At 38.5% G+C, this 14,695-nt stretch overlaps 1 protein-coding gene across 1 annotated transcript; it reads left to right on the top strand.

Moving 5' to 3' along the window:
* Nucleotides 1-3,610: 3,610 nt before the first annotated feature.
* On the top strand, nucleotides 3,611-3,925 carry LOC127672541 (60S ribosomal protein L36-like). Its single transcript, XM_052167748.1, has one exon. It carries the CDS (start codon nucleotides 3,611-3,613, stop codon nucleotides 3,923-3,925), a length of 315 nt encoding a protein of 104 aa, XP_052023708.1.
* The last annotated feature ends 10,770 nt before the right edge of the window (nucleotides 3,926-14,695 follow it).

The following is a 14,695-nucleotide window of genomic DNA, read 5'->3' as shown; positions in this document are numbered from 1 at the left end:
GTGATCCATAGTTGCTACACTCTTCTCAGGTGAGGCCAAGATATCACTCAAGGTTAACTGAGATATTCTAATAAGATTATTTAACATGTGCATATTTTATTTCAGTTTTCTTCATATGATGGTCAGCTATGCTCAAACTTCTACATGACTCCTTGAAACATGACATCAATAAACACATATGTGTAAGTATATTTGTGTATTGCTGACTTAAAGTCCTTTCAGTATCATCTATACTGAGAAGTTGTATACCTGGAACAGATTTCATCTTTATTGCTAGTTTCTTCAATAACCACCATATGCATCTCCAGTCTATATCTCCACTGATCATCAGCAGTCTACTGATATTTTTCACAGATCTAGGGGGGAAAATGTAAAATTCCAATTGAAGCTCAAAATACCCTGAAAGTTAAAGTAATTTGGGGAAAAACATAGTAACTAGAAATGTGCAGCACTGAAAAATAAAAGGGAAGAATTATGAAGTTAGTGGAATCTCAGGCTCTTTTACACCCTTTAGTTCAGAGGAACTGCACACTCAGAAAGTTGTCCTTTTATTTTTATATGACTCATCAGAAAATTTTATATGATTGCACAAAATCACATTAAGTTATTTTCCACTCACTTTGTGGCAAATGACACGATCTCTCCTATATACCCATGATTATATACCTATTCAATGATCCCAGGTCCTTGTCCCCTGCTTTCTGCTGGATTTCCCATTGGGAGGGAGTGTGTAACTGAATCTTCTGGGTTCACTTTCTACATAGTTCTCTTTTACACAGCCTCCTGAATTGTTCAGTTTATGTATTGACAACTCTTCTTGTCTCTTTCATACAGTTGATTTTTTTTTACCTTTTTTTCCTTAATTGTTTTTAGTTATTTTATTTACATCACAATTGTTATCCTCTTTCCTAGTTTTCCCCTCCAAAACTCCCTATCCTATCTTCACTCCTCTTGTTCCCCAACCCCTCAACACCCGCTTCCCTGTCCTGCCATTCCCCCACACTGGAGCATCCAGACTTCACAGGAACAAGAGCCTCTCCTTTCACTGGTGTCCAACAAGGCCGTCCTCTGCTACATATGGTACTGGAGCCATGGGAACCGCCATGTGTATTCGATTGATGGTGGTTTGGTCCCTGAGAGTTCTGGGGTTACTGGGTGGTTCATATTGTTCCTCCTCTGAGGCTGCAAACACCTATAGCTTCTTGGGTTCTTTCTCTAGATCCTCCATTAGGGTCCCTGTGCTCAGTCCATTGGTTGGCAGTTAGCATCCACTTCTGTATTTGTCAGGCACTAGCAGAGCCTCTCAGGGGACAGCTGTATCAGACTCCTGTCAGCAAGCATTTGTTGGCATCCACAATAGTGTCTGGGTTTAGTAACTGTATGTGGGCTGGGCTCCAGGTATGGCAGTCTCTGAATGGCCTTTCCCTTAGTCTCTGCTCCACAATTTGTCTCTGAATCTCCCCCCATGGGCATTTTTATCCTCCTTCTAAGAGGATCAAACTATCCACACTTTGGTGTTCCTTCCTCTTGAGCTTCACACTGCCTGTGAATTGTATCTTAGGTATTCCAAGATTCTGGGCTAATATCCACTGATCAGGGAGTACATACCATGTGTGTTCTCTTGTGATTGCGTTACCTCTCTCAGGAAGACATTTTCTAGGTCCATCCATTTGCTAACAATTTCATGAATCTATTGCTTTTAATAGCTGAGTAGTACTCCATTGTGTAATTGTACAATGTTTTCTGTTTCCATTCCTCTGTTGAGGGACATCTGGGTTCTTTGTTGCTTCTGGCTATTGTGTATTCGGCTGCTATGAACCTAGTGGAGCATGTGTCCTTATTACATGTTGGAGCATCTTCTAGGTATATGCCCAGGAGTAGTATATCTGGGTCCTCAGGTAGTGCTATGTTCAATTTTCTGAGGAACTGCCAAACTGAATTCTAGAGTGGTTTTACCAGATTGCAATCCCACCAACAATGGAGGAGTGTTCCTCTTTCTCCACATCCTTACCAGAATCTGCTGTCAACTGAGTTTTAGATCTTACCCATTCAGACTGGTGTGAGGTTGAATCCCAGGGTTGTTTAGATTTTCATTTCGCTGATGATTAAGGATGTTGAACATCTCTCTAGGTGCTTCTCCGCCATTCAGTATTCTTCAGTTGAGAATATTTTGTTTAGCTCTGTACCCAATTTTTATAGAGGAGACATGGAAAGGGGAAAACAGTAGAAATGTAAATAAAGAAAATATCAATAAAAAGAGGAACAAAATATTATTAAATCAAGCCTGGTGAAACATGTTCTGCATATAATAAAACTGTATGTTTGCTTTTTATATAAAATCTTAAGTTTACTGATGCCCCCCAATACACAATACAGCAGGTTTGAAATATAGTTTGTAGGTCCATTTATTCCTCAATGTTTATAAGCTTAAACATCAATTCCATAGTTCCTTTTCAAGTTGTAAGTGTCTCATCAAAGTAGACCAAGATTTACAAGGCTCTGTTACTGAGATGGCAAAATATTTTCTTTCACTGTAAGTCCATAATATTCTTCATAGGAGGTATATAGTGAGGGTAACATCCAGGAGAGAGAATGTCTTAGCTTAGTGGTTTCCACACTAACATAAACTCTTTCCTTACTCTACTCTATCAAAGTAAAGAACTGTTAAACACTTTCCAATTAATGTGATTCTCTTATACTACCCTCAAGACACTATTAGAAATTATGAATTCAAAAAGCGAAAACTGGAAAAATGAGTTTACTGATTTCAACTAATTTTATCAAAGATGCTTAAATCAAGAGGGGAAATAAATCTATAAAAATTATTTTAGTTCAGCACAAAGACACATGAATAGATTTTTTTAAATGTTTCTTGAGATTTTTAGTAGTTTTAGTAATAAAAATGTAAATGTTCACTACTTTTGTTTTATATACCAGACTTTTTACTTATTTAAATGAATACGTATAATGTAACTTTTTTCCTTTGAATCATATGAAACTTTATTGGTTTGCATACAAAAACAAAAAAGTTTATGATTTCAATTTCATAATATTAATTGCAAACTATAATGTCCACACATATAAATTAATGTAAAGTATAGCCAATTAAATGACAGTCATATTTATCTAGTGCAAAGTTTAAGATGAACCTAAATGAAATACAGTTTAATATTGTTTTCTCTTCATTGCCCTAGAAACAAAATTGATTTAGAAGTGATATGGTGACCACCAGTGACTGTGATGTTGTTTTAGCAATTAGCCTATTTAGGCAATATGTTGTTGCACTTCATAAAAATGTTCTCTGGATTAAACACACATGTGTATCAAGATTAGAGACAAAGAAGTATAATGTCTATTTGCAATAGACTAATAAATAGAAAACCTGTTTATTTTTTCTATTGTTGTCTATGCTATATTATTTATAGAAAATAATGAAATAAACCTAGTCCTCCACAAACAATGAAGTGCACAATATATGATAAAGGTAAACGGATGGAGCCTGGATAATCGAGTAGAAGGAACTAGCAACTTCCAGGAAAGTAGGTTAGAGAATAAGCTTGAAATAACAAACTGGGCTTCCTGTCCTGGCTGTGGTAGGAGAGCAGCAGCCATGGCCCTGCGCTACCCCATGGCCATGGCCTCAACAAAGCCACAAGGTGAAGAAGAACATCAGGGAACCAAGGCACAGCCGGCCTTGGGGCACCTCACCAAGCTCACCAACTTCGCGAGGGATGCGATCCAGGAGGTGCAGGGCTTCGCTCCCCAAGCGCAGCGCGCCCTGGAGTCGCTCAGTGTCCACAGACACGCGCGCACTCTAGTTCATCAAGAAGAGGGTGGGCACGCACATCTGGGCCACGAGAAAGCGGGAGGAGCTGGCAATATCCTGGCCGCCATGAGGAAGGCAGTCGCCAAGGAAGATTTATGAACCATCCCCCATAAAAGATAGTTCCAAAAAAAGAAAAAAAGAACAAAATGGTAGTCTGCAGAGTTTCAGCAGGTGCACATGTTATTTTCTTTCCTATCACTGCAGTTTACCTGTCTAGACAACTGTCATGGAGGTTTTTATCCTTTAAAAGAAGCAAATTCACTTGCCTGAATGGGCAGGATAATTTGTTTATAAACATTAATATTTGACTTGCCATATGTTCATTTGCTTCTTTGGGCAGGAAACCCTGTAGCACAGGGTGACATAATAAGTTATATAAGATGATACAGGATTTCTGCTCTACTTTTCACTGGATCTGGATACTGAGATTGCAAAGATTCAGCACCAGCAAGTTTTATGCAGTGCTGAGGACAAATATCAAAACTTTGTGTCTGTTAACCCAGTAATTTACCAACTGAGTTGTACTACGAATTCTGTGTATTTCATTTAATCAGAGCAAAATGCTTCTCATTATTTAAAAATGTGTGTCACAGCAGAACTGAAAAAAATTAGAACACCATAGATGCAAAGTTGTGCTGACTCGTCTAGTTCAGGCCTGTGTTCAAAACTAGAAAAAGAGAGAGAAGAGAGATGAAGACACCAAGAGTGATAGAGTGAGTAGAATTTTATCTCAGAAATTAAAATAATCTGCACATGATTGGGGTCTGGGATTATGCTGGTTAATATTTTGTCTAACAGAGTCAAACAGGGTGACATTACATATATTATATTCATCTCACATAATGAAATCATGACCCCCAAACACATGTTCTTTACACTTGCAGTTCCTAAAATTTCAGGGACAATAATATCCAGTCTCAAGGCTGAGGTGAGAAATTGTGCTCATAATGATTGCTTCGTGCTGGGGATTTGTGAGAACACATTCTCAGATACTGTAATAGGGCCTCACAAATGAAAAGAATAAGATTCCTTAACAATGAAAATAAATGTATTAGTAAGAAGCCTTTGAGATTGAACAACCCTACACTGACCTGAGCCTTCTGTTCTTTCTTTGAGCTATTTTCCAGAGCTCTGTAAAATGTAAAAAGGCCAGAGGCTGAGGCACTGATCCAGGAAGCTTTGCCCTGTAGCAAAGAGGAACTACACCTGTGACAGGGCAGATTCTAAGGTAATAAGTAAGGTTGTGTGTAAGGCAGTTTGAATGTCTGTGAATTTGTAGCACAGCAAACGTGCCCCTTATACCACAAATACAACATTTTGTTCAGGTAGAATGTAATAGGCATTGGATTTCTGAAACCATACAGAAAACAGGATTGTAAACTACCACAGTAACTCTGCATATATGGTAATGAACAGCAGTAACACAAAGTTGTCCATAATTCTTTCGTTGTTATTAAAGAGCCTGTTATAGTAGTGAGGTAATCTGATTTCTGATGTTACGTTTACTTAGCTTTACTTGAGTTAACAAGTTTTGGATATACATGAGTTTATAGTGTGGATGCTCATATGCACTGCACATGTGTTGGCACTCACTACACATGTGTACACTTGCTAATGTGTAGGGAAGCTGAGGTTGACAAGACTCTCTTCCTTGACTCTCTGTCTTATAAATTAAGCTTGCTGCATTGTCCAGATCAGCTAGCTGCTTGCTCCTAAGTTTCTGTCTGTGCCTCTGAGAGAGAATTACAGGCCAGCTTATATGCCTAAAACTCTGTTCATCTGCAGTACATTATTTACAAGAAAGAGTAATTATGCTGTCTTCTTAGTCACTTTCCATCACAGTGCACCCTTCACATTCATCTCCACACAGTTTTGTAGTAGTGATTCCCATCAATATGTACTTGGTATGTTTTACAACAATATTCAGGAACAATATTCATTATTTTGAATTCAGTCATTTTCTTAAAGTTCTGTATTGAATCTCGAGATTACAAAGTCCTAAAAGGAAAACAATAGACAACCTTCAAATAATGTATTCAGCTATTTCTTCTCATGTGTGCTTGTAAGTTTTTTTCTTAGATCCACATATCTTTTCCTCGGATTCTTCGAGTATTCTCTTTGAAAATAATTCAATTAAAGTAAATGAGTGAAATGTATTTGTTTAAGATTTATATTGCATACTATTTCTCTATAGCATACCATTGTATAAACAATATACTCTCCCATATTTTAGCATACATTTTCCTACAGAAAAAATATTCTATTTGATTTGGCATGATGAGATTAATGAGCTTACAGGTTGTTTTTTTTTACTGTAACTTATGTCTGTTCTATTTATGACAACATTAGAAACCTATATTACTTGCATCACACTCACAACTTTCTATAAACATCGATCATTTTCTATATGACATGGAAATGATGTCAAGATTGTTATGGAGATAAATACAGTTTCTTTCACATGTTGTTATTTTAAATATAATGTTTATTATGCAATGTAATATGTGTTCCCCTATAAATGAAATTAATTATCTTTCCCTTTTTGCTCTTAGAGTTTGAAGATATGATTTTCAAGTCATCTTGAATTCCAGATCTTCTTGGCATAGCTGCCTAAGTGTTGGAATTAAAGGTATGTCCTATCATGCCCATGCGGTGATCCTGTTAAAAATGCAGTGGATTAACTTACTGGGACACTTAGAACATTTAAACAATAAATGTTGATTTTTGTCCACAGTTTAGACATCCAGGAGCAGGTCAGGTGTTCTGAGGCATAGAGATATTGAGGAGAAGATGGAAGTGATGGCAGTTTGTTTGCATGACTGCCTTCATATTGAGTCTTGATTGTAGCTGTAGAGTCTAAGCTTACTACAGGGATTCTTGGGAGGCCTTGATTCTTAGAGGCTTGCAGCAGAGTTCTTCCCTACCATCCCAGGCAGACATTTTCCCATATTCTTTTCAACTACATGTTTCCTTTCCTACCATGAGGGTAAACTGAGGTACAGTGTCTTTCATAACCTAAAATCATTATTTTTGCCATATGCTGTCAGATACACAAGGCTGCAGTACAGTGCTGGAAGGGACTACATAATCAGTACTCAACATTCTGTCATCTGTTTCCACACTGTACAGTTTAGTTCATTATGACAAGAATCCATATCACTTGCCATACTGTGCCAGTGCCTAGGAGTCTGTCACTAACTGTGGCTTAGACCACAGCAGGAGAGTTTCATTTTGCTTAGAGTTTGAACTGACACAGCCCATCTTGGTTTAGGAGGTATGGGTCAGCTAGCCACGTTACATCTACTCATGAATCAGAGAGGGATGAAGGGCAGTGCTCAGCTTATTTTTTCCTTTTTAATCTGTCAAGGATCACAGCCCCTGAGAGCATGGACCCACATTCAGGGTGTGTTTTCTCTCCCCAGATAAGCTTTCCTGAAAACATACTGAAAGATATACCTAAAGATATGTTTCTATGGTAATTTTAAATTCACTCAAGTTGATAGTTGATATTTACCATTGTAGAAGATATCGAAGAGTTACTAGTCAGTGACAATTCTGAAATTATATTTAGCCACAATTAACTACTTCGAAGAGGCTGAAATTCCACCCTTACATCTTATTACTAAGGCCTTAGGCATACCTGTATAGAACTCTACTCTAGATGTTTCCAATATCATAAGAAAAGAAGCTACATATATTTAGCAATCATATAGCCTGCTATATTAATAAGTATGTTTGCTGTCCAAGTTATAGGGAAACGACGTCATCTCATAATTGTTCTTCCCATTATGACACTGGCTAGATTAACTGATTATTCATATAATCAATGTTTGCTATTTTTGAGAAGGCATTACTCTTATCCATATAAATTTGAGCTACTTAAATAAAAATAATTTTCATTTTATAAAACTTTGAAGTTTGTTAGAAATAAAAATTCCTAATCAAATATGAAAAAGAAGATAATGAAAAGAAATCCTGTATGCCGGAACATGATTTTAGCCCTGCCTCTTGTAAGGCAGGAGGAGGGAGATCAACCCAGGTCTGAGACTGTCTTGACACAATAGTGAGATCATGTTGCAAAGCTAATGATATAAACTCCAAGGAAAGTGGTTAAAAAATGATTGCATATTGAAGCTCCATGTCCATAGAAAGACCTTAAGGTCTTAGAGGATGGCCATTCCATTGCAGATAGACACCATGAAATTATGGAAGGGAAAACAATATGATCCTTAACGCCTTTCCCATAAGCTACCAGTCAGCACACACTCCCTTTCCTCAACTTCAACCATTGTTGCATCTTCATTTTAAGTGCATGTACAATCATAACTGGTTGTTTCTCTTTCACATTTCCTTTTTAATTAGGTGTTTTCTTTATTTACATTTCAAATGTTATCTCCTTTCCACATTTCACCTCCCCAAACGCCCTATTCTCTACCCCCTCACCCTGCTCACTAACCCACCCACTCACATTACTCTTACTACATCACCTACACTGGGGCAATGATCCATTACAGGTCCAAGTACCTCTCCTCTCATTGATATCCAACCAGACCATCCTCTCCTTGTGTACTCTTTGGTTGGTGGTTAAATAGCTGAAAGCTCTGAGGGTACTTGTCAGTTAATATCATTGTTCCTCCTATGGGGATTCAAACCCCTACAGCTCCTTGGGACCTTTCTCTAGCTCCTGCATTGGGCACCCTTTGCTCAGTTCAATGGTTGGTTGAGAGAATCCCCCACTGTATTTGTAAGGTACTGGCAAGGCCTCTCACGAGACTGCTATATCAGGCTCCTGTCAGCTAGCACTGTTGTCATGCACAATAGTGTCTGTGTTTGGTAACTGTATATGGAATGGATTCCTATTTGGGGGCAATCTCTGTAAGGTCATTCCTTCCCTCTCTGCTCAACACTTTGTTTCTAGTCTTTGATTGCTGCTTCCTGGTATTGTTGTTGTTAAAAGTGGAGTTATGTTTATGTGGCTACCGTCTTATTGGTCTGTTAATGGAAGATTACATTATTGCTTTTTCTAGTGTAGTTTCCATCATTCTGTTGGAGTTTTCTATGTATTATTCTTTGAAGGGATGGATTTGTGGAAAAATATTGTATAAATTTGGTTTTGTCATGGAATATCTTGATTTCTTCATTACGGTAATTGAGAATTTTGCTGGATAGAGTAGTCTAGGCTTTATTTGTGTTCTCTTAGGGTCTGAATGAGATCTGTCCTGGACCTTCTAGCTTTCATTGTGTCTGGTAAGAAGTCTGGTGTAATTCTGATAGGTCTGTATTTATTGTTTTTTTAGAATATACTTAATATTTTAATTGAGGATACATGATTAAATTACATAAAATTTGGTCTATTAACACCACAAATAAGAAAAGTAAAACAAAATATAATGTAAACAAATGCAAAACAGAACAAGGTAAATATGTAAGAAATAAAAATAATGGTACTTATTAAAACTACATTACAAGGAATATTAAATGTGGTCACATTATTCTTTAAAAACATAAAGCTTTCCTGATCTATGAAAAAGAAAGTTCTCATAATACATTGTCTATAAGAAACATAGGCTAAAGGGTTCTGGAAGGATGTATCAAGTTGACAGTGAAAGACACAAAAATGAACTAGGGCAGCTACATCGGTTTCAGACAAAGTGGATGTCATTAATATAATAAATTGTCATTACTTAAATAGGGTTTGTAACATAAATGCTTTTCTTACATTTTGAAGGTTTACAGTTCCATGATGGAGTCACTGGAAGTGTTGAGTTCACGATTTCACTTATGCATGGCAGCTTCTTGCCGTCTTTCTACAACCATGAAACGAGCTCCTTGTCCCTCTCTGGACTGTTATTGGAGGGAAAGTGACCCAGAAGTTACATCACTGCTGGAATCCCAGCTCTCTCCTGGCAGGCTGTGCTCAGAGGGCAATGAAACCACCCAGCTCCAGGGTGCAGATGGTGAGTGGAAGGATCCTTTCCCAGATGCTCTACTCATCTTATGTCCTGTGACTCTCCCACAGTTCTTATTTTAGATTCGCTGTCTTTATCCATTTGTTACCCTATGTTCTAACAAGGAGTCTTGGAAAGGCTCCTATTCTCCCACCATTATAGTACTTTGAACTTTGAACCAGAAGTTATCTGTGATCCCAATATGAAATACCATTCTCAATATCCATTCACAAAATATTAGACAGTAGTGTGGGCCAACTGCATTTCTAATCAGACAAGTATGAAGTTTTCATTGCCTGTTGACATTTCTGGGATCTGAAGTGTTTGTCACTACTTATAGTATTATCCTTGCACTCAAAATCAGCCTGCAACTACATGCGTTCCAGAATCAGGCTGTTCTGAACAGCCGCTCTAAAAATCAATCTGTCTATAAAAATCCAGCCTTGCTAAGGGTAATGGCAGCATTGGCATTTCTTTCCCTAGCTGAATGAGAGAACGGAGGCCTTCAGTGTCCAATTCTTTAAAGAAAGTAAATATACACATATTAGAAGCTCCAAATGCATCATTATTTATATCTTTACATTTTACATTTTTTACCATTTTAAAAGGTACAGTGAAGTCATTAATTGAATATATATTATGTTCAGGAACTTTCCCCCTGTGCCCATGTCCTCAAGGATCTTCCCCGGTTTCTCATGCATCTGATGGGAAAAAATGCAAAGATAGACAATCAGACATTATGCATGCAGAGGGACTGAGATACAGAATGTCCGACAGACAGACACACACACACACAGAGAAAAGAGATAGAGGCAGAAAGAGAGAGAGACAGAGATAGAAAGAGCCAGAGACAGAGAGACAGAAAGAGAGAAAGAGCAGCACCCAAATCCATATGAGATTTCTCCATTAAATACCCCTCCTCAGAGCTCAAGGAATCCTGAAGTAGAAAAATAAGAATAAATAATATACATACCATAGGATAGACTAGACACAAGGAGAACAAAGCCTTCTAAGTCAACTGATCAAAACTTATTTGTACACATAGACGGTGAGGCAGCAGACATTGGGTGTATTGGTGTGTGCAAAGTCTTCCCAAAACCTATCTTTCAGTTTAGTATTTTATAGGACTCCTGAATGTGTAAAAATATGTCTCAGTTTCTTGAGCTCTTTTCTTCTGTTGGTTTGCCAAATCTTACTTTGTTGAGCTTTTCTGTGTGGTAACCTAAGTTTCATTCTTAAATTCAATATACAGATCTAAAAGAAACCACCTTCCTGAAATTATCTGCTGACCTCCAACCATTTATCCCTTTATGATCAATATCGAACACACAAACAAACAAATGTGAAGTATCTTAGGTGAGGGTTAGATAGATGCTTTAGTGATTAAGAGCATGCATTACTCTTTCAGAAGATCCGACTGTAGTTTTTAGTACTTCATAAGTTGGCTCACAACCGTGAAAGTAGAAGGTAACATAAAGCAACATCTGAAATTGTCTTGTGACTTTCACATTTGCATGCTGTGTGCACATATCCATCCATTGTTCAGGTGACATTCCTTACTGTATATGAAGGTGCATCTCCGTATTTTCAATTGTTAAATCTGTACTGATAAAGAGCTAAGTGATGGCAGGAGTTTGATACTGTCGTTTCTGAACCATCACTGTGCTTTAGATTTTAAATTTTGCTGATTTAAAGTTTGCTGACTTTGCTCAAAACATGAATGTCATTGCCTGATGGCAATCCAAGAGATATTCTGGCACTGTCTTACTGCTAATTGCTAATTATAAATATCTGACAGCCAATAGAAAGGTCAAAACTACTGGGATTGACCAGGGCAAGAGACAGACAGAGGGGGCAAAAGCAGATGCAGGAGTATGAAAAAATACTGATGGAAGCAGAAGATAGGGAAAAGAGCTGTAAACAGTGAGAACCAAATGGGTAGGTAGATTGTTGTACAACTTGAAGTAAGTTGAAATGAGCTCTCCCATCAAAATGCCTACAGCTTTGACCTATACAGAAATCTATGTTTTATTTATGCTGTAAGCTGCTCTGTGAAAAGCCCTGTTTTCACCTATGCTCACAACAATACACACCTGCAAAACAGTATGTGATGCAGCTTCTTGGGTGTATGGATAATTAAACTGATGGACAATCTCATGGTTTCCTACACAGAGGAATCCAGAGAAGCTTCCATCCCTCTTCCAAACACAATTGACCTTCCTGCCTAACAAGTGTAGCCCAGCCTTCTCACATTTCTCTCTTGCTCACATACCCTTTGAGCCTTGGTAACAGGCTCTCAGGGCAGCAATAGAGACCCTGAGAACAAAGTCTTTGATTTATTGCTTGTGCTGTATGCATAGAGGCAGAGGAGGCCCACACAGAACTAAGTACACATGTATGAATGCTCACATCTACAAGCATAATCTCTCACTCATGGAGACCCTCATCTCTGTACATACTCATGTATCACACACAATTGGAGAAACCTTCCATGACAGAGAGGCACATGTAGACACACATACTGCAGAATGGTTGTTTACAATTGTATAGCCATTTACTCTACTGTACACTTGAGAAACTGCCCTGAGTCACCATGAAACCAGACTTGTATGTTAGTTCATGATAACTGTGGCATCCACTGCTTCCTCCTTTTCCTGGACTTCCATCAATCACTGTTTAATCATGTTCTCTTTCAGATATCTCTGGATAAAATAGCTAATGGTCCTGGAATGCAAACTGTATGACCAGTGTGGTGGCCAATCTTTCAGCCTTTTACATCTATCAAGATAGCAGTGTCACAGATGGAGGTAGATGCATAGTGCTCTCACAAGGCAGAGAGGGGGGAGGCATTCAACAGAAAGCAACAGGCATGCCACTTACTTCATTCAGTTTAGAATCTCTGTCTCCTCAGTTGGCTCCAGTCAGTCTGTGGAGAACTTCATCCCTCTGCTCCCTCGGAATCTCTCTTGACCAATTAAAGGTAAGTTGTCTAAGAGACATGGCAACACAGCTTGTGAGCAATGAGTATTTCTTTATGGTCACCTGTCCCTTTGCCTAACTGTGAAGTATCTTTTAGCCTCTGGTTCCTATATTGATGATTTGTGAGGTTTGGTTCTCCAGAACTTGAGCATGCTATATTAGTAACTCAGGTCTAAATAGAACATCAACATCACTGTCACTCAAACCTCACTGAAGCTGAGGCAAGAAAATCATATGGCTAGCCTGCCTTATATGGAAATTCTACCTCAAAAAATGCATGATTATCATTCAGAAATGTCACTGTACCTGACATCTCATAGACTACAAATGCCTCTTACTATGCTAACAGGAAAATGTCAGCAGCAAGGAGGATAAACTGCTCTTTAAGTGTGTTAATGAAATCACCTGAGAGGTTCTTTGCTTGTTGATGGAGAATCACCAAAATATCAACACATTCCTCCTCTCCTCTCTAGAATTGCCTTTACTTTCGATCAGGTCTAACTATGTAAACCAAACTACCTAGATATCTTGGTATATTTCTGTCTCTATCCCAAGAAGCAGGACTTGAGATGTCTTCTGGGTGACTTACCTGATTAAACAATAGGAAAATTGGCAAGATTTCCTATCTTCCAATATCTCCAACAGGTCTTCAACTTGTAGCCACAAGGTCTCCCCAGAAAACACATTCAGAGTCTACAACATAAATACTATTATTCTTTCTCTGGTTCAAATTAAGGAGAGCTAATGGATGAGTAGGAAGTCCTTACCCAACTGGTTAAAATGCTCCATGTTCTCCTTCTCTTGCTGTCTTGGGTTTTTCGGGGACTTTAAGCTTCCCCTAGAACTCCACACTCTCTACTTCCCCATGGGTTCTCTGCCTGATCCCCCACCCGACATCCAGGTACATGCATCAAGACTGAGGAAATCCAGGCAGGCTCTTGAGCAGGTAAATGCTTATAGAGTTCTACGTTTAAGGATTTCTATTTATTTTGTTTCTCAGAAGACTTTGTGCATGTGAATTTTTGGTCTATATGTAGGTATATGAATTCATTACTAGAGCCAAGGTTACCCAAGAAAATTAGGAATTGAGTAGAGAACTTATGAGAAAACATATGGGAGATGAGATCAAATAGGATCCATATTGAATGAGTTTTTTTGGAATGAGCCATGTCTGGATCCTCATGCACTGTCCATAAATTAATTTGTACTCTGTAGAGCATTGGAGATCAGAATGCTTTGTGTCCTCCTCATGTTTTGATCTAGGAACATTTACAAGTGATGACCTGGCCCCTCAGCCTAGTCCTGTACTTCTAGTACCACCTCACTTACAACTCTGCACTGGCTAGCAGCAAGTCGGTCTGGGGATTGGGTTGTGTCTATGTGTACAGGGCCAGCTGTGATATGGAAAGACCTAAACTGTGTCTTCACTTAGACCAACAAGCAAGGAGAGGTGAGAATAATAGGGAAGGATCTAATAGGAGAAGCGAAGAAAAAGTGTGTGTCTGGGACAGATGTGGAATGGAATGTAAGTATTGCAAAAAGGACACTTAGAGATTCACTTTTTGTCCTCATCTAGGCACAGACATGCAAAGGGACCAGTGGTAAGACAACCTCGTGCTGTAGTGATGTAACAGTTATCAGTGTGGCATCCTTATATGATGCATTTGCTGAGTGCGGACTTGTGGAAATAATTGAGAGTTCAGTATTCTCAGATAGCAATGGTTAGTGAGACCCTGGCTGCTCTTAAGGATCCAATAGGAGTCACCCTGCCCACAGGCTTCAATATCCAAGCTGGAGACCATGAATCTTAAGTTAAAGGAGGACCCTCTGCAGTGAACACTTGCAGCTTGTTTCAGCAACTGATGATTGTGTTCAAAAAATTCAGTCCCAGGAGTGAGAAACCCACCTTGTACTTTTATTCAGTGAAGCCTGAAGCTACATA

The sequence above is a fragment of the Apodemus sylvaticus genome, chromosome 1 (genome assembly GCF_947179515.1).
Source record: "Apodemus sylvaticus chromosome 1, mApoSyl1.1, whole genome shotgun sequence".
In the NCBI taxonomy this organism is placed as follows: domain Eukaryota; kingdom Metazoa; phylum Chordata; class Mammalia; order Rodentia; family Muridae; genus Apodemus; species Apodemus sylvaticus.
Note: the sequence above shows the minus strand (reverse complement) of the source record. Positions and strands in the feature narration are given on the sequence as shown.